Genomic DNA, 21,519 nt, shown 5'->3' with positions numbered 1-21,519 from the left:
CACAGTATCTAAAAAAACGCAACACATACATTCAGCCGATACCAATCGAAAGACAGGCAACTGAACCAGTAAATCAATGACACAACATAATAGCAGCACAGGTACTATACCGCGAACGACGAGAGTAGAAACACACGAACAACACTTTTGTTCACCAGTGATACGATATGACGCGGATATGAGTCAGGAAATTGAGAATGGGCAGACAGGCAGTAGATTATCAGAGAATAAACACGACGACACAAGCAGTGGCAGATTATTTGAGTCCATGAATCAGCCACAAACCGGAGTAGATATGATACAGACCACTTCCTTACAGTTAGAAAATTTCAACATTTCAAGGAAGAAAGCGGTAGCTTGCATGCACGCACATTCATCGATCAGTTTCAAATAGGCTTACCAAACCACTAGAGCGTAGCTCATAAACTTGACTTTATTTGTGCACACATGTCAGGGACCGTAGCAGAGGTGATGCAAAAGATCGCGGCTACCTGTACGTCTTACCTACAGTTCAGAACCGCATTTCTCGAAAGATATCGGTCCAAGGAGGCGCGAAACAAAATTAAATACGAGTTACTTCAGATGACACCATGTGAAAACTCAGGAGAGAAAAGCGTGGTAAAATTCTTTGAAAAAATGGACAAAAAGAATCAATGCCTAGACAAACCATACAGTAACGGAGAGCTGATACGTCTATATAGAATGAAATTACCGGTAAAGTATCAACAGGCGACAGTAGGAAAAAATGAAAATACCGAAGAATTCAAAGAGGTTTTAAGGGAACTTGAATTTATGTTTAAAGAAGACGAGACGAAAGAAAAAAGAAAGGAAAGGGAACAGCAAAAGGAGAGGACTAGGAACGAATATTCCAATAGTAATAATCGTAATCCTAACGCCAATAATTTCAGGCAATTTAACAGACAAGGACAGTGGCACAATGGAGACAATTGGCATAGAAACGAGAACCAGAATAATTGGTACCGAAATAGGAACGGTAATGGACACTCATACAGTGGCCGATATGGATTTAGGAATCAAAATGCCAACGTCAAGGGTACTTTGAAAGAGGTCACGATGTTAGAAACATCAACTGGTGAGACCAGGGCGCGAATAATTACCGAGGAAATTGTGGTCCACAAAGACAAGAACAACACAGTAAAGGGAAACCAGAAGTAGAAGTTAGGCCACCGAATACGGCAAAACGGAAAGACTGACGTGATAAAAGCGGATGAGGTTAGGCAAACTAACGTCCACCCTATCTTATACTAACCACTAAATCAAAAAATAAATTAAGAATCAACAAAATAACACATTAATTAAAAGAAAAAGAGACACAATAGACACTAACAATCTCTTGTAGTATCAAGTACACTACAACATGCACACAAACAATGAATGTTTCATAACAATTAAAAGAATGAAGAAGTGGTAGGACATAATTGGAATAAAGAAAAGAAATCATATATATACAATAATTTTTGCCACTATCAAAAAATTCTTGCATTATATAAAACCAGATTTTTTTTGTAAATAACAAATATATGTAAAAAAATTGTAAATATTTCTATGCATCAGAGGCACATCGCCACCAACACCAATCACCAGCTCCCTTAACAACAGATACTTCGAGATAGCGACGGAGAGGGTACAGACATGTTGAGAAAGCATTTAGGGCAATAACAACAACATGAAGACCAACGCCACACTGGAAATGCAGGTTGCAACCAGATTGGACTTCAGGAGGACAACGCGCAGCACGGTCATTTAATATGTCACGACACTGCTACACAACAGAAGAGCATGGGGAGAATCATAATACGACAAGACGACAATGAAGGTACAAAAAATTACTAAGATAAACCAACTCATCAAGTAACATTTGGAAAGGAAGTCAGATCCTACAAATCCTATATCACTCCTACACTAAAATTCACATATTCCTAGCCCAAGAAGAACAGAAGAATGGAAGAAAGAAGAGAAGAACAGAAGATGCAAGATGAAGAAGGGCAAAAGACAGCAAGATACCTTTCTCTCTTATCCTACAAAGCAAATTGCTACAAACATCTTTCCATGAACTTTGAGGCATGGCAACTACCACAACCACCTCCCCAAAAATAAACCTTCAATCATCAAACAAATACAAGCGAACAGCAAACAGAATATTAAGTAGTACCAACCAACATTATCTAGAAATAGATTCAGCAAAATGAACAGTATTCTCCCTACCACATCATCAAATCGCCATACCGAACCAGGAGTGAAGTACCAAGATGTCACAGCACAATATTGGGAGACGATCATCGGTAGTTTACTACAATCATTGAACTGCCATACCACACCAAGTGTGACAGTAAAGGAGTACAAGGACATCACTGTATATTCAGTAAACCACAGTCATGAACAACCATTGGTTAGAATACCACTTCACGATGACAACGTCAACATATAAGACCCGGCATCGCATACTATAGTGCTTCTCACATGATTTGTGACACCCCCATAAATGAGTCGACGACTTGCAGTACATCAATGGAGATCGTCAAGCACAGAAACTGACAGAGCAGCATAAAACGAAAAGACTATTTCGAAAAATAAATAAATAAATAAATTCTCTCTGTACTAAAACAAATGTAGATTTATGAAAATTATGTACCTTTGTAATATGATATTTTTCTTCTCTTTCTTTGTAAAAGTACTTATTTTTATTATGTATGTAAAGTTCATAATTTATAGATACCTTAAAACCTTTTGTAAAGAAACTTAGTTAGTATAGTTATATAATCTCACAAACTCATGGAAAGTCTATTTATTTCATTTATATGTAAAATTAGAAAAGGATTTATGCAGGATTTTTCTTCTTTAAGTAACATTCAAAAGCACCTTTTTGGGGTAATAATATTAATACCGAGGATAGAATTAAGAGGAAACGCTTCTTCATTCTTACACAAAAAAACCGGGACACATAAAGAAAAAGATAATGCCTAAATAAATAAAACAAAATAACACAACAGAGCTTTTGCGAACATTTACACAAAGCCTAACTGAAGAAAAGAGATAACCACACCAAGACATGATACACTGTACACTTACGAGTTTAGAAAAATTAATATTGTAAAAACAATTTTTGGAAATGAAAAAGAAAAACAGAGACACTTACTGGCAACGACAAAGAATAACAACCTTTGTAAAGTCCATTCTTGCCTAACAACAAAACATAAAGTGTAGAATTAAAAAAATAGAAACAATAGTGACAAAGAAATCACTAGGAAAAAATTGTTAAGAATGGCTGAGAAAAGTTAACTGGAAAATGTAAAAGAACAATTTTTGCCTGACTTTGTCAATGTTTTCCTCGGCATTGACAAACCCCAGAAGGAGGAAGGTATGTAAGACGTCGTGGTCTCCTGACCTGTATTCCTTACATATTCCGTTCTCACAATCATATTCCGCACATCAAGACGCTTCATTCAAACCCAAACTCGATAAGATAAAGTCAATGTTGTATGAATTCATGTAAACGATACGCAAAGAACAAGTGTGCACCGGGGTTGAGATACTCGAGGCTGGCATACACACACACATTCAAAACATGACGGTCACAAGAGCTTTTAGTTCGGGAGAGGCGGACCGCACGCTGATAGGCTGGTCCCTTCAGAGGACGATTCAACCTATGTACGTAGGTCGGCGACCGCCCGTGGAGCAGACAGCGTTTGCCCAGTGAAAGGAAGAATGACCCTGTGTTCGGCTTAAAAGCAAATTCCGCTACATTTTGTGGGAGCGCCCAGCCTACGCATTCTTCACAAACACAGCACACAGTTTCAGAGGTTTTCACAGGAAGACAGCAAACGCCAAACGCCGATGCTACAGATTTCCAGATTGGTCGCCATAAACGAAACGTCATTCTCCCATTTTAGAAGAGCAATGCTGATTGGCAGACGATATTCCTGACACCTTGAGCTGAAGGAGTAATGGAAGAGACCGAAAGATATACCCCTACACGTCTGGCGTGGAGAGGCGCCGTTCCGTTGTAGCTCTTGAAGCAACAACACCTAATGAGAGCATGTGTGCTCATACATGTACTCAAAGAGCGAGGAACAAGTCTCTCCTCAGTACTTCACTGGGAGAGCACCTCTGTCAAGAGCGAATCGGACTGCGACTCTGTATTGAGTCTTTGCGATTAAGTGTTGTTCACTGTGTTGGCCGCCACACTTATTGTGCGGTGTGAACGGACTGAGTTATAGTTAAACGCCTGCAAGCGAATTTTTGAGTGGCATCGCGGTGGACTGTTTATCTGACCGGTGTACCACGCCAATAGTTAGACTAGGGGCGAATTGGAGACCTTGACTTCATCAAGGCGTAGGGAGAGTTTGATTGGCAGAGGTCAATCCAGATAGAACAAGAGTGATCTTATTTGTCAGCAGCGATCAATGCAGACAGCAGTCATTGCAGCTTACGGTATTGTGCGCTACAGCTCTTGCAAGCCCCATATTTCCTCCAAAACAATACACTTCACTGCATTTCACACGAGACAGCCTCAACCGTACCTAGCAACATTCTAATGGATAGTTATTCAAGTTGAGTAGGCGCGGCTCTCAGCCATTCTGCCAAGTCAATAACAATCTTAAACTTTGTATAGAAATTTCATTAGCAAATCCTATCCTTAAGAGGTAACTTGACATTCCGAAAAGAACCCAGAAATAACTTGTTCAGTTCATAACTAAAAGTGCCATTGTGATTTCTCAGAATTTTTGCAAAATAAATAATAATTTTCGTTAGTTTCATGTTTTTCTTACACTAACTAGCACTACTCCAGTACCCAAGTATCCCACTTACGTAAGAAATTTTGTGAATTTTTGTGTCATTTCCTTACAGCGGACGACTCCAGAAGATATTTATTGCTGAAGGTTTTTCAGGCATTCCTCTTTAGTACGTTAGGAGCGTCTGTCTGACGTCTGTAGTAGTGTGGGGGTGGAAATTGCATCTTGCAGGAGCCACAGGGTAAAGGGTACATCTCAGAGTAATCCGTAGCACAGAATGACAGAACAGCACCCACATGCTCATACTGTTAATGTCGGATTAGCACCTGACACAGACCTCAAAGTCATGGTAGAAAAACAAAATGAATAGCTGTGTAGTCATACTCTGCTTCTATGTGGTACAACAAAGAAAAAGCAATGTATCAAATTGCTTATGAGACAGCAGCACAAGAACCCTCCTTTTGTGACTGATAGTCGGTATGGTCTTCCTCCAGTACAGGCAACAAAAGTTAAGACAGGTCTGTGGAAGCGACTTCGATGGCTGGTCGACTGCTCCAGTGGACCAGTACATGTATATATAATGGGATTGTCACATATGGTCGATGTCAGAACGCAGACGGTATCTGTTTCCTGGTATATTGTAAGAGAGATGCAGTAAAATCTTATTGAGGCTTCTTGAGCCATGTGGCAGCTCGCGTTGGTGCTGTTTGTAGCTTTATGCCCTCTGTTGGAGGCCAGACGGTATCGTTTAGCTGGCATGTTTGCGGGTGTTTGTCTTCTTGTCATTTTGATTGGCACCATTCGGTTTCGCAAGCGTCTGCTAGTGGCAGCAGCGGCGTTTATCCATATGTTGTAACTCGGGACGTCGTTGTTTTTCCAGGTCGTGTTTAGTGGGCCAGTTTGGTTGGGGACTGAGGAGCAGCAAGGTCCGCGCAGTGCCCCAACATGCTGGGACCGCTGGCAGCATCCATGGACTGCCGGATGGGAGGGCTGTGGTCACGAGGGTGAACGACCTCATTATAAACCGGATCCAGCAAGCTCTAAGATGCGTGCATTTCAATCCCAGAAGAGAAACCTCCACCACTGTGATATCTCGCGATTCTCCAGTCACTTGGGTTCGTGTTGCTGCTCGTAGTGTCGCCGAGGTTAAGAGCACGTGTGATTCCTCTGCTCTGGTGGTAATGATTCCTTTCTCGTTCCAGGCGCTCTAAACACAGTATTCTGGATCTAGGGCAGACCGCCGGTTCCGGTTCTGACGTGTTGTTCCATCGATGCATTTTATTTGTCGGACGTCAGGTAGCTTCAGCAAGATTATCATTAGTCATTCGTTAGACTGTCAGTAGTCTGAGTTACCACCTTGTGAAGTGAATGAACTATTGGCTGCGTATCTCATTGCTCGCGAAAGTGTTTGTTGCCGGACCTCATTTCCGTTCCTGGCGTGTAAGGCCTTCAGCCATGATTGTGGTCATTTGCTTTAAAATTATAATTTGGTATTTTTATTTTAGCAGTAAGCCTTAAACCCTTATTTACTGCCATTCCTGGCGTCTGATGCCGTCTGCTGTGTTTGTGGCGACTTGCCTTTAATATTTCAATACCTGTAATTTGTAAATTGCAGCGAGTTTTAAACAACTTTTAATTTATTGCCATTCCTGCCGTGTAAGGCCTTCTGCCCAGATCACAGTGGCTTGCTTTTAAAACATTTTCTGTTCTTATCTGTATTTAATGGTGATATGCTAAATTGTAACTCACTGAAAACACTATTATTTACACTGTTGTTTATTCCTTCATTAATAACAAATGGTTCAAATGGCTCTGAGCGCTATGGGACTCAACTTCTGAGGTCATTAGTCCCCTAGAACTTAGAACTAGTTAAACCTAAATAACCTAAGGACATCACACACATCCACGCCCGAGGCAGGATTCGAACCTGCGACCGAAGCGGTCTCGTGGCTCCAGACTGCAGCGCCTAGAACCGCACGGCCACTTCAGCCGGCTCATTAATAACATGTGGTATTGTTTTATTTATTGTTGAGTCTGGAATTACTGATTTAAAATAGATTGTGCGTAACTGTAAAAGGTAAGCAATAGTAATTGATTACAGCCCCGTCCACAATCGTAACCGAATCCTGCCCTCCCTTGACTACCAGGTTTCATTTCTAGCTGATGTTACAAAAAATAACAATCAGATAGAGAGACAGACACTGTTATGTCAACAAAAACTCAGTAACCATTACACTGTAGTATTTCTAGCATGGTAATCATAGGAAGACAAAGAAACAGATTAGGACACATACAGTGTGATATTTACAGAATATCAATAGACATCGATGAATTGTAGGTGTTATGCTTGTGAATTTCTTTGTACAGTCCATGTATACTCTCATGGTTGTGAATTTCCTCCTGTACGTTAATGTGCTATTTTTCTCGTTATGAAAGCTCTCTACCTGTCAGCCTTCTAAGTAATGGAATAGTGCTGTTGGAACGTTCTGGGATTTCGAAGGAATTAGCATAAGTCTGTAACTTGGCATGAGACATCTCTTACTCGTCAAAATGAGGTGGATTCAAATGCTTTACATCGAAGACTCAAAGATTCCTGAGAATACGGCAGATAAGCGATACTCTGATGAAAGGGGAGTTTAGATGTGAGCTCTATACCGTTTCCTCTAAGCTCTGTGGACAAATCTCTTAAAACCTCTCACACAAGTCTTGTGCGGTGACTGCAGTGTGAAACTTGGGGACTAATGCGAAAGTTTTCTACAGAGAGACAATCACCAGCAGAAGTTCCGTCTTTTGTTTTCTCGATAAATAAGAGACAACACGCTTCCGTGAGTTTTGTGTCCCTATACATGGATGGTTTGAAATCTTAATAGGTAAACTAAATTTACATTTACTTCTACACTGAAGAGCCAAAGAAACTGGTACACCTGCCTAATATCGTGTAGGGCCCCTTGCGAGCACGCAGAAGTGCCGCAACACAAAGTGGCATGGACTCGACTAAATGTCTGAAGTAGTGCTGGAGGGAACTGACACCATGAATCCTGCAGGGCTGTCCGTAAATCCGTAATGAGGGGATAGAGATCTCTTCTGAACACCACGTTGCAAGGCATCCCAGATATGCTCAATAATGTTCATGTCTGGGGAGTCTGGTGGCCACCGGAAGTCTTTAAACTCACAAGAGTGTTCCTGGAGCCACTCTGTAGCAGTTCTGGACGTGTGGGGTGTCCAGTTATCCTGCTGGAATTGCCCACGTCCGTCGGAACGCACGACAGATATGATTCGACGCAGTTGATCAGACAGGAAGCTTACGTACGTGTCACCTGTCATACTCGTATCTAGACGTATCGGGGGTCACATACCACTCCAACTGCACGCGCACCACACCATTATAGAGCCTCCACCAGCTTGAACAGTCCACTGCTGACATGCAGGGTCCATGGATTCATGAGGTTGTCTCCATACCCGTAGACGTCCATCCGCTCGATACAATTTGAAACGAGACTCGTGCGACCAGGCAACATGTTTGCAGTCATGAACAGTCCATTGGCGGTGTCGTGGAGTCATCGAGGGTACACGAGTGTGCCTTCGGCTCCAAATGCTCGCGTCGATGATGTTTCGTTGAATGGTTTGCACACTGACACTTGTTGATGGCCCAGCATTCAAATCTGCAGCAATTTGTGGCAAGGTTGCACTTGTGCCACGTTGAACGATTCTCTTCCGTCGTCGTTGGTCCCGTTTTGCAGGCTCTTTTCCCGGCCACAGTGGTGTCAGAGATTTTCTGTTTTACCAGATTTCTGATATTCATGGTACACTCGTGAAATGGTCGTATGGGAAAATCCCTACTTCATCGCTACCTCGGAGATGCTGTGTCCCATCGCTCTTGCGCCGACTATAATGTCACGTTGAAACACACTTAATTCTTGATAACCTGCCATTGTAGCAGCAATAACCGATCTAACAACAGCGGCAGGCACTTGTTGTCTTTATATAGGCGTTGCCGACCGCAGCGCCGTATTCTGCCTGTTTACGTGTCTCTGTATTTGAATACGCATGCCTACACCTGTTTCTTTAGCGCCTCAGTGTATGTGGTTACTTCGCAAGCCATCGTACGGTGTGTGGTGGAGGGTATCCTGTACCGCTACTAGTCATTCCCTTTCCTATTACGCTCGTCAATAGAGCGAGTGAAAAAGATTACCTACATGCCTGCCCATGTGCGATGGTTTCTCATATCTTATCCTAAGGGGTCTTATGCAAAATGTATGTTGGCGACAGTCAGTTCTGCTGAATGTTGGTTCTTAATATTGTTTCTCGATAAACACATTGTCTTACCTCTGGGGATTACCATTTGAGTTCTCAAATCATCCTTCCACTAATTTGACGGTAGCCTATAGGAACACTTCTACAGGGCCATATTCTGAGGGAAACCTAGGTCTGCAGACTCACACACATTTGGAATGTGTCAGTAGGCAGGTGTGAACATTTCGGTTTGCAGGAGGGATGAGGAGAAGCATATTGTTCAACATCCTGGTGTTTATTCCAGCAATATTTAAAGCATACGGAACTTCTAAGATGGATAGGACAAGTTTAGGGAGTCTGGAACCATTAACAGCTCTCTGGCACGGCGAGGGTGGGATGTCAGCCAGGAGCAGTACAGCCCTGATGGAGGGGTGAGGTTTGCAACCCGGTTCAGCAGGGGCAGCTATTCCCATGCATTCCGGAGGTGGAGGCGTTGCAGGGATGGAGAAGTGAGTGAAACATGCTAGTGCCCCCACAGCAGGATTAGTTCGGAAGCAGTATACAAGAATTATAAGTGACTTACTTCCACCAGCATGACAACACAATGAAGAGAAAAAACGCAATTGGCATTGGATATCTTCAGCTATTTGACGACCATTACCACCCATTTTGGGGAAGCCTTCAGAGATGCCACGGAAGCGTCTGTAATGGTTACCAGGAGAGTGCAATCTGACTGCAGGAAAAAATTACTCTCCATGTAAATGGTCTCACGTGATCAGTTTAATTAATGAGCCTATCAGTTTGATATCAATGACGTGCCACCAGGCGTGTGGAAGGGAGAGTGAGAGGCCACAGATACGATTTGAGAGTTGGAGCGGTAATCAGGAGTTTTTCCGTAGCAGCCAAATTTTTAATGAAATTTCAGTCTACACCTGCACAGAAAGAGATGACCATCTTTAAAAAAATAGATGTATTTCCGAATTTATAAAGTGACAGGTGGTATAAACCTGATATTTGCAACTTCTCTGTGCTGTTACCTTAAGAGAGCTCGTATCTGACAAAGCATTTGGTTACTCTACTAGGGTTCGAAACTGAGGAGGCATCCTGTGACTGAGGTAGATTTTAGCGCTCCGTTATGAGCCAGAAATGAGTAAAATAATCTAGTCCTGTGATGCATGACATAACAGATAAGACAGATTTTTCTACCTGATGAGGAATACTTAGAGAAAATATAGCCTATGCCATAGTGCTGTACAAGATTTTCACAACAAATAAGGAGAAACTCGAGGGGTGTGTGGTCAACAACATCCCTGTCTGGGAGTTTTTAACCTCTATGTTGTCATTGAACTAGTCTGAACTGCTGAATACAGGGTGTTACAAAAAGATACGGCCAAACTTTCAGGAAACATTCCTCACACACAAATAAAGAAAAGATGTTATGTGGACATGTGTCCGGAAACGCTTAATTTCCATGTTAGAGCTCATTTTAGTTTCGTCAGTATGTACTGTACTTCCTCGATTCACCGCCAGTTGGCCCAATTGAAGGAAGGTAATGTTGACTTCGGTGCTTGTGTTGACATGCGACTTATTGTTCTACAGTACTAGCATCAAGCACATCAGTACATAGCATCAACAGGTTAGTGTTCATAACGAACGTGGTTTTGCAGTCAGTGCAATGTTTACAAATGCGGAGTTGGCAGATGCCCATTTGATGTATGGATTAGCACGGGGCAATAGCCGTGACGCGGTACGTTTGTATCGAGACATTTCCAGAACGAAGGTGTCCCGACAGGAAGACGTTCGGAGCAATTGATCGGCGTCTTAGGGAGCACGGAACATTCCAGCCTATGACTCGCGACTGGGGAAGACCTAGAACGACGAGGACACCTGCAATGGACGAGGCAATTCTTCGTGCAGTTGACGATAACCCTAATGTCAGCGTCAGAGAAGCTGCTGCCGTACAAGGTAATGTTGACCACGTCACTGTATGGAGAGTGCTACGGGAGAACCAGTTGTTTCCGTACCATGTACAGCGTGTGCAGGCACTATCAGCAGCTGATTGGCCTCCACGGGTACACTTCTGCGAATGGTTCATCCAACAATGTGTCAATCCTCATTTCAGTGCAAATGTTCTCTTTACGGGTGAAGCTTCATTCCAACGTGATTGAATTGTAAATTTTCACAATCAACATGTGTGGGCTGACGAGAATCCGCACGCAATTGTGCAATCACGTCATCAACACAGATTTTCTGTGAACGTTTGGGCAGGCATTATTGGTGATGTCTCGATTGGGCCCTATGTTCTTCCATCTACGCTCAATGGAGCACGTTATCATGATTTCATACGGGATACTCTACCTGTGCTACTAGAACATGTGCCTTTACAAGTACGACACAACGTGCGGTTCATGCACGATGGAGCTCCTGCACATTTCAGTCCAAGTGTTGGTACGCTTCTCAACAACAGATTCGGTGACCGATGGATTGGTAAAGGCCGACCAATTCCATGGCCTACACGCTCTCCTGACCTCAACCCTCTTGACTTTCATTTATGGGGGCATTTGAAAGCTCTTGTCTACGCAACACCCGTACCAAATGTAGAGACTCTTCGTGCTTGTATTGTGGACGGCTGTGATACAATACGCCATTCTCAAGGGCTGCATCAGCGCGTCAGGGATTCCATGCGACGGAGGGTGGATGCATGTATCCTCGCTAACGGAGGACATTTTGAACATTTCCTGTAACAAAGTGTTTTAAGTCACGCTGGTACGTTCTGTTGCTGTGTGTTTCCATTCCATGATTAATGTGATTTGAAGAGAAGTTATAAAATGAGCTCTAACATGGAAAGTACGCGTTTCCGGACACATGTCCACATAACATATTTTCTTTCGTTATGTGTGAGGAATGTTTCCTGAAAGTTTTGCCGTACCTTTTTGTAACACCCTGTATATCCAAGTCACTGGTACTCGACTGTCAGATCAGGGCGACTGGCAGCATGAGTGGTCATGAGGATGTTGGTCAACAGGAAGTTGTGGATTAGCTTGGACTGTGATGGGCAGCAGTTCCCCTGGCGGGGGGCACTTCAGGTACACAATACGGTCAGTAGATGGCGCTGGACTAAACTGGAGGTGATTGGTAATTTTTTTTCTCTTGAAACACCGTGTTCACGTAAGATAATGAGCACTGCCTTCGTAAAAATTATTGTACGGTATAGTTCTGTTGGCTTGGATGCTACTTATCAATAGGTATAAGTGTGTTTAATTCCAAATGTTGTTGTTACAGGAGTCTTGTATATAGCAGTAGAATGTTACAGGCACATTGAGACAGTGGGTCATTGTAGATTCGTAGGATGCTACTCCCTTGCACTTCAGTGATAGCTTGCTATCCTATTCCTATCATCAACACAGATCCTAGCCATATTGGCTAGACCGGCTGGAGTAACTGTGTACTGCTAGGCTAAAAGCGAAAATATCTTCTCCACATCCAGCAGTTATTCATTTATAGATCGACAGGAGACTGCCTGCATCTCGTGGTCGTGCGGTAGCGTTCTCGCTTCCCACGCCCGGGTTCCCGGGTTCGATTCCCGGCCGGGTCAGGGATTTTCTCTACCTCGTGATGGCTGGGTGTTGTGTGATGTCCTTAGGTTAGTTAGGTTTAAGTAGTTCTAAGTTCTAGTCGTAAAATTCGGCCGCCTGCGCCTTCAACCACGTGGTGACTGTCTTTTGGGACAGAAAATGTGTGATTTTTGTGGATTTCCTGGAAAGAGGCACTACAATAAACTCTCAAAGGTATTGCCAAACTCTGCACAACCTCAGAAGAGCAATACAAAACAAGCGCAGGGGAAAGTTGGGCTCAAAGATCTTGCTGTTCACGACAACGCCAGGACCCACACGGCAAATGCCACTCGTGAAGTTCTCGAATCTTTTAAGTGGGAGTTGTTTCCTCATCCGCCGTACAGTCCCGACCTGGCACCGAGCGACTTCCACTTATTCCCAGCAATGAAGAAGTGTTTGGCTATGCAGCGTTTTGATGACGACGCACAGCTTCAAGAAGAGGTAACCACGTAGTTGAAGGCGCAGGCGGCCGAATTTTACGACGAAGGAATTTCCAAGCTCGTCCATCGCTACGATAAGTGCCTTAATTTAAATGGCAACTATGTAGAAAACTAGTATTTAAGTGTGGCTTTCATCTGTATATAATAAAAAAAATTCCAATACTTTATTTATTTTTAATTCCAAAACGTAATGTACTTTGTGGATAGCCCTCGTAGCAGCATGTTACTTTTGAAGCCATCGACAAAGGTGTTAGGAAACACCGATGAGCGCCTCGTCTCGTGCTTACCTGGTTTCGGCTGGTGGGTCAGCAAGCAGCCGACTCACTTCGATTAAGTCTTCTGGCTGGCTGCGCATCGCATCTGCCCATCCCTGCGTGGCCATTACCTGGAAGTTGTGGGCCCTTATGAAGGCGACTGTGGCCGCAGTCAGACTTGGGCAGGAATGCCTCACCGCAAGCACCGCCGTGGCCGCCGCGGTTTCCACGGCGAGCTGAGCGGTCACTTGCTCCTCGCACACAGCCTTCAACCCAGACACGCCGTACTTGTCAGCGGCAGTTAGCAGCTTAAGTGCCATGTCGGGCAGCTGGGGGGCCTGGAGGGTGTACATGTAGTCCAGCAGCTCCCTCATCACCGGGCCCTCCACGTCTGTGACGACGACGTGGCCGCTGCTAGACTCCAGCGTGTCGTGTTGGAACATTGCCTGGAACACGGGGCTCCTGGCGGCCAGGACAGACCTGTGCGCCGCCAGCCGCGTCTCCCCCGCCACCAGCGTCACGAATGCGCCTTCCCCCGCGTCAAGAAGGGCGCCCACTTTCACGGCTGCAGTCTCTTGAACCTCTTTAACTGCTGCCATTGTGGATGACTCTGAAACATAACGCCACTGAGCAACCCTTTGCCTTGTCCATTACAAGTCAAATACAACACCATGAAATCGTTACTTTGTCAAACTGATGCTGAAGCTCAATAGCTGCAAATTTTCATCAACCAAATAGCAGTATCTCCTCAACACCCATTATACTGCACATTGTGACGGTACGTCACATAAATGCACATTTGGAGAAAGGGAAAATAAGTTTTTGTTATGAGACGTGTGAATTATAAATTATTTCAAGACTAGAATTAAAGTTTCACTTTACAGCGGAGTGTGCGCTAATATGAAACTTCCTGGCAGATTAAAACTGTGTGCCGGACCGAGACTCGAACTCGGGAACTTTGTCTATCGCGGGCAAAGGTCCGCGAAAGGCAAAGTTCCCGAGTTCGAGTCTCGGTCCGGCACACAGTTTTAACCCGCCAGGAAGTTTCAAATCAGCCCACACTCCGCTGTAAAGTGAAAATTTCATTCTAGAAACATCCCCCAGGCTGTGGCTAAGCCATGTCTCCGCAATATCCTTTCTTCCAGGAGTACTGGTTCTGTAAGGTTCGCAGGAGAGCTTCTGTGAAGTTTGGAAGATAGGAGACGAGGTACTGGCGGAATTAAAGCTGTGAGGACGGGGCGTGAGTCGTGCTTGGGTAGCTCAGTCGCTAGAGCACTTGCCCGCGAAAGGCAAAGGTCCCGAGTTCGAGTCTCTGTCCGGCACACAGTTTTAATCTGCCAGGAAGTTTCATATCAGCGCACACTCCGCTGTAAAGCTAAAATATCATTCTAGAAACATCCCCCAGGCTGTGGCTAAGCCATGTCTTCGCAATATCCTTTCTTCCAGGAGTACTGGTTCTGCAAGGTTCACAAGAGAGCTTCTGTGAAGTTTGGAAGATAGGAGACGAGGTACTGGCGGAATTAAAGCTGCGAGGACGGGGCGTGAGTCGTGCTTGGGTAGCTCAGTCGCTAGAGCACTTGCCCGCGAAAGGCAAAGGTCTGGAGTTCGAGTCTCTGTCCGGCACACAGTTTTAACCTGCCAGGAAGTTTCATATCAGCGCACACTCCGCTGCAGAGTGAAAATTTCATTCTAGAAACATCCCCCAGGCTGTGGCTAACCCATGTCTCCGCAATATCCTTTCTTCCAGGAGTGCTGGTTCTACAAGGTTCGCAAGAGAGCTTCTGTGAAGTTTGGAAGATAGGAGACGAGGTACTGGCGGAATTAAAGCTGTGAGGACGGGGCGTGAGTCGTGCTTGGGTAGCTCAGTCGGTAGAGCACTTGCCCGCCAAAGGCAAAGGTCCCGAGTTCGAGTCTCGGTCCGGCATACAGTTTTAATCTGCCAGGAAGTTTTATTTCAAGACTGTGTGCGTGTGCGCGATACATAACAAATAGCAAAGAACGTTAAGTTATTATTATCAAAACACAAAATATCGATGTAATTAACGAAACACAGTTTTTTTGGTATAATTTCAGTGTAACATAGACCATGAAGATCAGAGACAGTACTTTGATTGAACTAGCTCTCCTATTTTGTTTCGTATAGCGGTAAGCCGCCATTGTAGTGCTGTCTGATAATTAACGTAAGTTTTATCTGTATTTTTGAAAAATATAATAGAAATTATTAGAATGTGTGTATTATTGACGTAGTCGTCACCTCTCATGATCACAACCATTAATTATAATTAACAAAGATTTTACAGAACTTCGTAGCGCAGGGAGTTCATCTCCCCTAGCAGGATTTAGTCGGCCATTACGCTAATTGTATTATTTAATTAAAATTTCAAGTCATATTAAATGTAAATGCGACAGACTTCTCAATTTTGATCTTTCATTACTTTCGAAGTTAGAATTAATTTCAGTTACCAAAATTCACAGCACTGAATGAGTTCAGTATGTTTCATTTTGGCCGCCTAACGGCAGACGAGATTCTCTCCAGTTTTGCCTTGCAAATAATGAAAAATAAATAGTGAAAATCATGACATAGCGCAATATCTCAGTTAATCTTTATGTAATTTGGTACATAAATAACCAGTAGCCCCTGAGACTCGTATTAATAATTACAGTTTGCGTAAGAATACACATATTTTCTTTTCTAAATAGCAGCGCTCACGCCAACTATTTATTAGAAGGCGGTGAGTCGCGCGCTGTGTTTCAAAAATACACTCCTCGAAATTGAAATAAGAACACCGTGAATTCATTGTCCCAGGAAGGGGAAACTTTATTGACACATTCCTGGGGTCAGATACATCACATGATCACACTGACAGAACCACAGGCACATAGACACAGGCAATAGAGCATGCACAATGTCGGCACTAGTACAGTGTATATCCACCTTTCGCAGCAATGCAGGCTGCTATTCTCCCATGGAGACGATCGTAGAGATGCTGGATGTAGTCCTGTGGAACGGCTTGCCATGCCATTTCCACCTGGCGCCTCAGTTGGACCAGCGTTCGTGCTGGACGTGCAGACCGCGTGAGACGACGCTTCATCCAGTCCCAAACATGCTCAATGGGGGACAGATCCGGAGATCTTGCTGGCCAGGGTAGTTGACTTACACCTTCTAGAGCACGTTGGGTGGCACGGGATACATGCGGACGTGCATTGTCCTGTTGGAACAGCAAGTTCCCTTGCCGGTCTAGGAATGGTAGAACGATGGGTTCGATGACGGTTTGGATGTACCGTGCACTATTCAGTGTCCCCTCGACGATCACCAGTGGTGTACGGCCAGTGTAGGAGATCGCTCCCCACACCATGATGCCGGGTGTTGGCTCTGTGTGCCTCGGTCGTATGCAGTCCTGATTGTGGCGCTCACCTGCACGGCGCCAAACACGCATACGACCATCATTGGCACCAAGGCAGAAGCGACTCTCATCGCTGAAGACGACACGTCTCCATTCGTCCCTCCATTCACGCCTGTCGCGACACCACTGGAGGCGGGCTGCACGATGTTGGGGCGTGAGCGGAAGACGGCCTAACGGTGTGCGGGACCGTAGCCCAGCTTCATGGAGACGGTTGCGAATGGTCCTCGCCGATACCCCAGGAGCAACAGTGTCCCTAATTTGCTGGGAAGTGGCGGTGCGGTCCCCTACGGCACTGCGTAGGATCCTACGGTCTTGGCGTGCATCCGTGCGTCGCTGCGGTCCGGTCCCAGGTCGACGGGCACGTGCACCTTCCGCCGACCACTGGCGACAACATCGATGTACTGTGGAGACCTCATGCCCCACGTGTTGAGCAATTCGGCGGTACGTCCACCCGGCCTCCCGCATGCCCCCACTATACGCCCTCGCTCAAAGTCCGTCAACTGCACATACGGTTCACGTCCACGCTGTCGCGGCATGCTACCAGTGTTGAAGACTGCGATGGAGCTCCGTATGCCACGGCAAACTGGCTGACACTGACGGCGGCGGTGCACAAATGCTGCGCAGCTAGCGCCATTCGACGGCCAACACCGCGGTTCCTGGTGTGTCCGCTGTGCCGTGCGTGTGATCATTGCTTGTACAGCCCTCTCGCAGTGTCCGGAGCAAGTATGGTGGGTCTGACACACCGGTGTCAATGTGTTCTTTTTTCCATTTCCAGGAGTGTATTATATCGTACGTACTTCGGGGCAGCCGATGTCGGTACGAGTGTTATTGCGGTATAAGTTAATTAAAAGACTCATGCTAGCCCACAATATTTAAAGCCACTCCAACCAAAATCATAAAATATATAATTGTAAAAATAAAAATATACACTTATACCGTGATAACATGTCCACGGAAGTGGTGGAGACCTCATTTCTTTCATCGGAAACATTGTAACAAGGACCTATAGCGGTGCTTCACTAAACGTTTACCCTCCTAGTCTCTATGGGTATTCTCCCTATGGGTATTCCCCAACTATATTTTATGACTTGAATCTGAATTGATCTGCTCTTATTAGCTAGTCCTGTATGTTGCTATGCAGGAGCTGGTTCAGACAGTGAATTCCAGATCTGCTAATAAAGTCTGGGCGTCTCACTGGTAAGTGTTACCTCAGGGAAACTGTCAGAGACGGACTCCAACAGCTTCTCAACTCGCCTGGCATATGCCAACATGACAATGTCCAACCACGCGTAGGGCGATATGTTGAGCCAGTAATAGAGAATATGCCATCAGTTCAGCTAAAATACACGCTACCGTTTTCGATGTAATCTCAGGTTACCACAGAACTGCAGATAATACAGTAAAGTGGACAGTTTTCATTGACATTATGAAGTGGTACTGATAGTACGCTCCTTCGAGTGCCAATGATATCTGTCACTAGATTGATTGCTGTGGTACTGTGTGGCATAATAAGAATTTTCTCTATTTAATACTCACGAAATATGGCCTTTGCAAATGAGAATGAACCCATCTTTGATTCATTTTAATGTGTCACACTTCGCATTTTGTTTCTATTGCTTTCCATTTGTGTGTGACTGCATCAAATTGGAATGTGGTGGATATGGAAAGTTGAGAGACTAAGCAAAATTGCTGAAGGGTAGTGGGTTTGCAAAGTATAACCTATGGGGAAAGTTAAGCAAAGAGATTGCCGGACAGCTTACTAAATCATCGGCATAATTGACTGCAGAGGATGTTACACGGCTACAGCCGATAGCAGACGTTCCCCTCCAAGTACTTTGAGCAAGAACGCGCTCTTGTGGAGTTCTTGCTGTTAAGACGAAAAAAAAGTTAATATCTGTACTGTGTCGTTTACATCCGATGTAGACAGCGAAGTGACATAATTTTGATGATATAGAGTAATAGGCAAAACTCACGTTGTGGCCATTGAGACTGAGTTTGGCCATCACCTCTGCAATCTGTTTTGTGAATAATAGCGGGTGAAAGTTGTTCATTTGAAAGAACGTGTGACGCTGCTACATTTTAACTGTAGTTTTTGCGAGATAAAGTTGAATTTTATGCACGTTTCTTCGTAACGGGGCCACGAGCACATGTTCGCGCCATTTCTGGCAGTAGAGATAAACGAGTAGAAATTCAAACTTCCGTGGATGTTTAATCTTGTTACATGTTTGCTAAAGTAAACAGAAAGGGGTAGAATAATTTGCCAAGTGAGTCTGACCGTTTGTGTAGCAGTAGTTCATGTAGCAAATAAATCGAGAGTAATTCAGGTGTTGTTTAACATCCTGTAGTTTCATATAATGACTTTGATGAGCCTCAGCCACATCTTACGTAATAATTTGATAATTTTCGGTGAGTTGTCTTTGTGAGTTATAACGGATTCCGTGTGTTCCTGCCATTGTGTTACTTCCGCTGTGCTTGTTTAAGTAATTTGTTTCAGTTCTTCGGAATGAAATAATGGCAACTAAAGCCAAATTCATCGAAGTACTTCAGATTTTAAACTCCACATTCCATTTTATTTGTAAAGCCAATCCACTTCACTTTCTTTACGAGGACAATATCAAATATGTTGGCCCATCATAGTAGTGTGCAACACAATTTCGGGACTCGCCGTCGTGCAGTGCGTGAAACCCCTCAGGAAGCCCTGTTTTGCTGCATTTTCCTACAGTGTAAGTTAATGCAATTAGTCGCGCATGCCCCAGCCTACACCCTCCTGTAGTTTTTATGTGTTGATGTGTTGTGAATGTTATGCTGCGTGCTGCTAGGCTGAAAGATATTATAGTTAATCCATACCCATACCGTATAGTGTGTCCGAAGTTTCTTTTGTACCAACGAGCCGAAATAAGGGAAGAAAATTAACTGTTTTCATTATTTGACATGTGGTTCCCACATCGTGAATACATACTACAGGAGCTGTGGTAATTACTGCACCAATAATCTATATTATACAGGGTGAAGCGAAAGTCGCTCACTCGGGCTTCGCAGCGCGACTCCTCACATGCCAGCGATAAAAAAATTTCTCTCACAAAATTTCTTCCGGCGAGTACATCTTGAAGAAAAAGGACATTAAAGAGTGGCAATGAGGCAACACTGTAACCACATGTATGGTAACTACCTCTGTCAGCACCTCTTAACTGTGATGTACATTTGGTGCAGTGGATACAGTTTTGGGTTAGCATGCAGGACGTTAAGGGTTCGATCCTCAGATGGGGAATGAGTTTTTTATTTGGTAAATGTAGTCCAGGTGGTACGGTATCTGGCATCTTAATCGTCAACAGCGATTGCAGCGGGTCCTCTAGAAAAAATTGGCACTTTCATACTACAATCGTAGAAATGGAAGATTGTTCAATTTTGAAAGAAGCCTTTTCCACGTAGTGGGCATGACATTATTCGCACCAATTCATCTACTAGATGCGAAACCTGATTTGTTTGTACCCTCCTCCAATGGTCCCATAGATTAGTACCAACTATTATTCTTGCCTCGTTCAGGTCCATTACATTCCGTTAGGGCCTTACATTACCAGTAGAACTAGCAACGTGCTTTGCGAATAATGTCCAGACTCTGCTACTATTTGTATGTGTTATCCCACTAATTATGCCTTTAAATACTGAGCCTCGTAACCACATGCTGCTCAGTACATACAGGGTGTTTCAAAAATGACCGGTATATTTGAAACGGCAATAAAAACTAAACGAGCAGCGATAGAAATACACCGTTTGTTGCAATATGCTTGGGACAACAGTACATTTTCAGGCAGACAAACTTTCGAAATTACAGTAGTTACAATTTTCAACAACAGATGGCGCTGCGGTCTGGGAAACTCTATAGTACGATATTTTCCACATATCCACCATGCGTAGCAATAATATGGCGTAGTCTCTGAATGAAATTACCCGAAACCTTTGACAACGTGTCTGGCGGAATGGCTTCACATGCAGATGAGATGTACTGCTTCAGCTGTTCAATTGTTTCTGGATTCTGGCGGTACACCTGGTCTTTCAAGTGTCCCTACAGAAAGAAGTCACAGGGGTTCATGTCTGGCGAATAGGGAGGCCAATCCACGCCGCCTCCTGTATGTTTCGGATAGCCCAAAGCAATCACACGATCATCGAAATATTCATTCAGGAAATTAAAGACGTCGGCCGTGCGATGTGGCCGGGCACCATCTTGCATAAACCACGAGGTGTTCGCAGTGTCGTCTAAGGCAGTTTGTACCGCCACAAATTCACGAAGAATGTCCAGATAGCGTGATGCAGTAATCGTTTCGGATCTGAAAAATGGGCCAATGATTCCTTTGGAAGAAATGGCGGCCCAGACCAGTACTTTTTGAGGATGCAGGGACGATGGGACTGCAGCATGGGGCTTTTCGGTTCCCCATATGCGCCAGTTCTGTTTATTGACGAAACCGTCCAGGTAAAAATAAGCTTCGTCAATAAACCAAATGCTGCCCACATGCATATCGCCGTCATCAATCCTGTGCACTATATCGTTAGCGAATGTCTCTCGTGCAGCAATGGTAGCGGCGCTGAGGGGTTGCCGCGTTTGAATTTTGTATGGATAGAGGTGTAAACTCTGGCGCATGAGACGATACGTGGACGTTGGCGTCATTTGGACCGCAGCTGCAACACGGCGAACGGAAACCCGAGGCCGCTGTTGGATCAACTGCTGCACTAGCTGCGCGTTGCCCTCTGTGGTTGCCGTATGCGGTCGCCCTACCTTTCCAGCACGTTCATCCGTCACGTTCCCAGTCCGTTGAAATTTTTCA

General features: G+C 44.4%; 1 protein-coding gene and 1 non-coding gene across 2 annotated transcripts in view; one reads left to right on the top strand and one right to left on the bottom strand.

Annotated features, from left to right (window-relative positions):
• LOC126417180 (ankyrin-3-like) overlaps positions 1-21,519 on the bottom strand; it is a 112,918-nt gene that overhangs the window by 57,530 nt on the left and 33,869 nt on the right. Inside the window, exon 2 of the mRNA XM_050085082.1 lies at positions 13,329-13,905. Coding sequence (XP_049941039.1) covers positions 13,329-13,894 — 566 coding nt within the window. The 5' untranslated portion in view covers positions 13,895-13,905. The remainder of the gene's footprint in view (positions 1-13,328; positions 13,906-21,519) is intronic.
• Positions 15,146-15,220, top strand: Trnaw-cca (transfer RNA tryptophan (anticodon CCA)). The gene has a single exon. It is a non-coding gene; the product is annotated as a tRNA-Trp (tRNA).

This window comes from Schistocerca serialis, chromosome 8 (genome assembly GCF_023864345.2).
Source record: "Schistocerca serialis cubense isolate TAMUIC-IGC-003099 chromosome 8, iqSchSeri2.2, whole genome shotgun sequence".
Classification (NCBI taxonomy): domain Eukaryota; kingdom Metazoa; phylum Arthropoda; class Insecta; order Orthoptera; family Acrididae; genus Schistocerca; species Schistocerca serialis.
The sequence above is the reverse complement of the archived record's forward strand: the minus strand, read 5'-3'. Positions and strand labels throughout refer to the sequence as shown.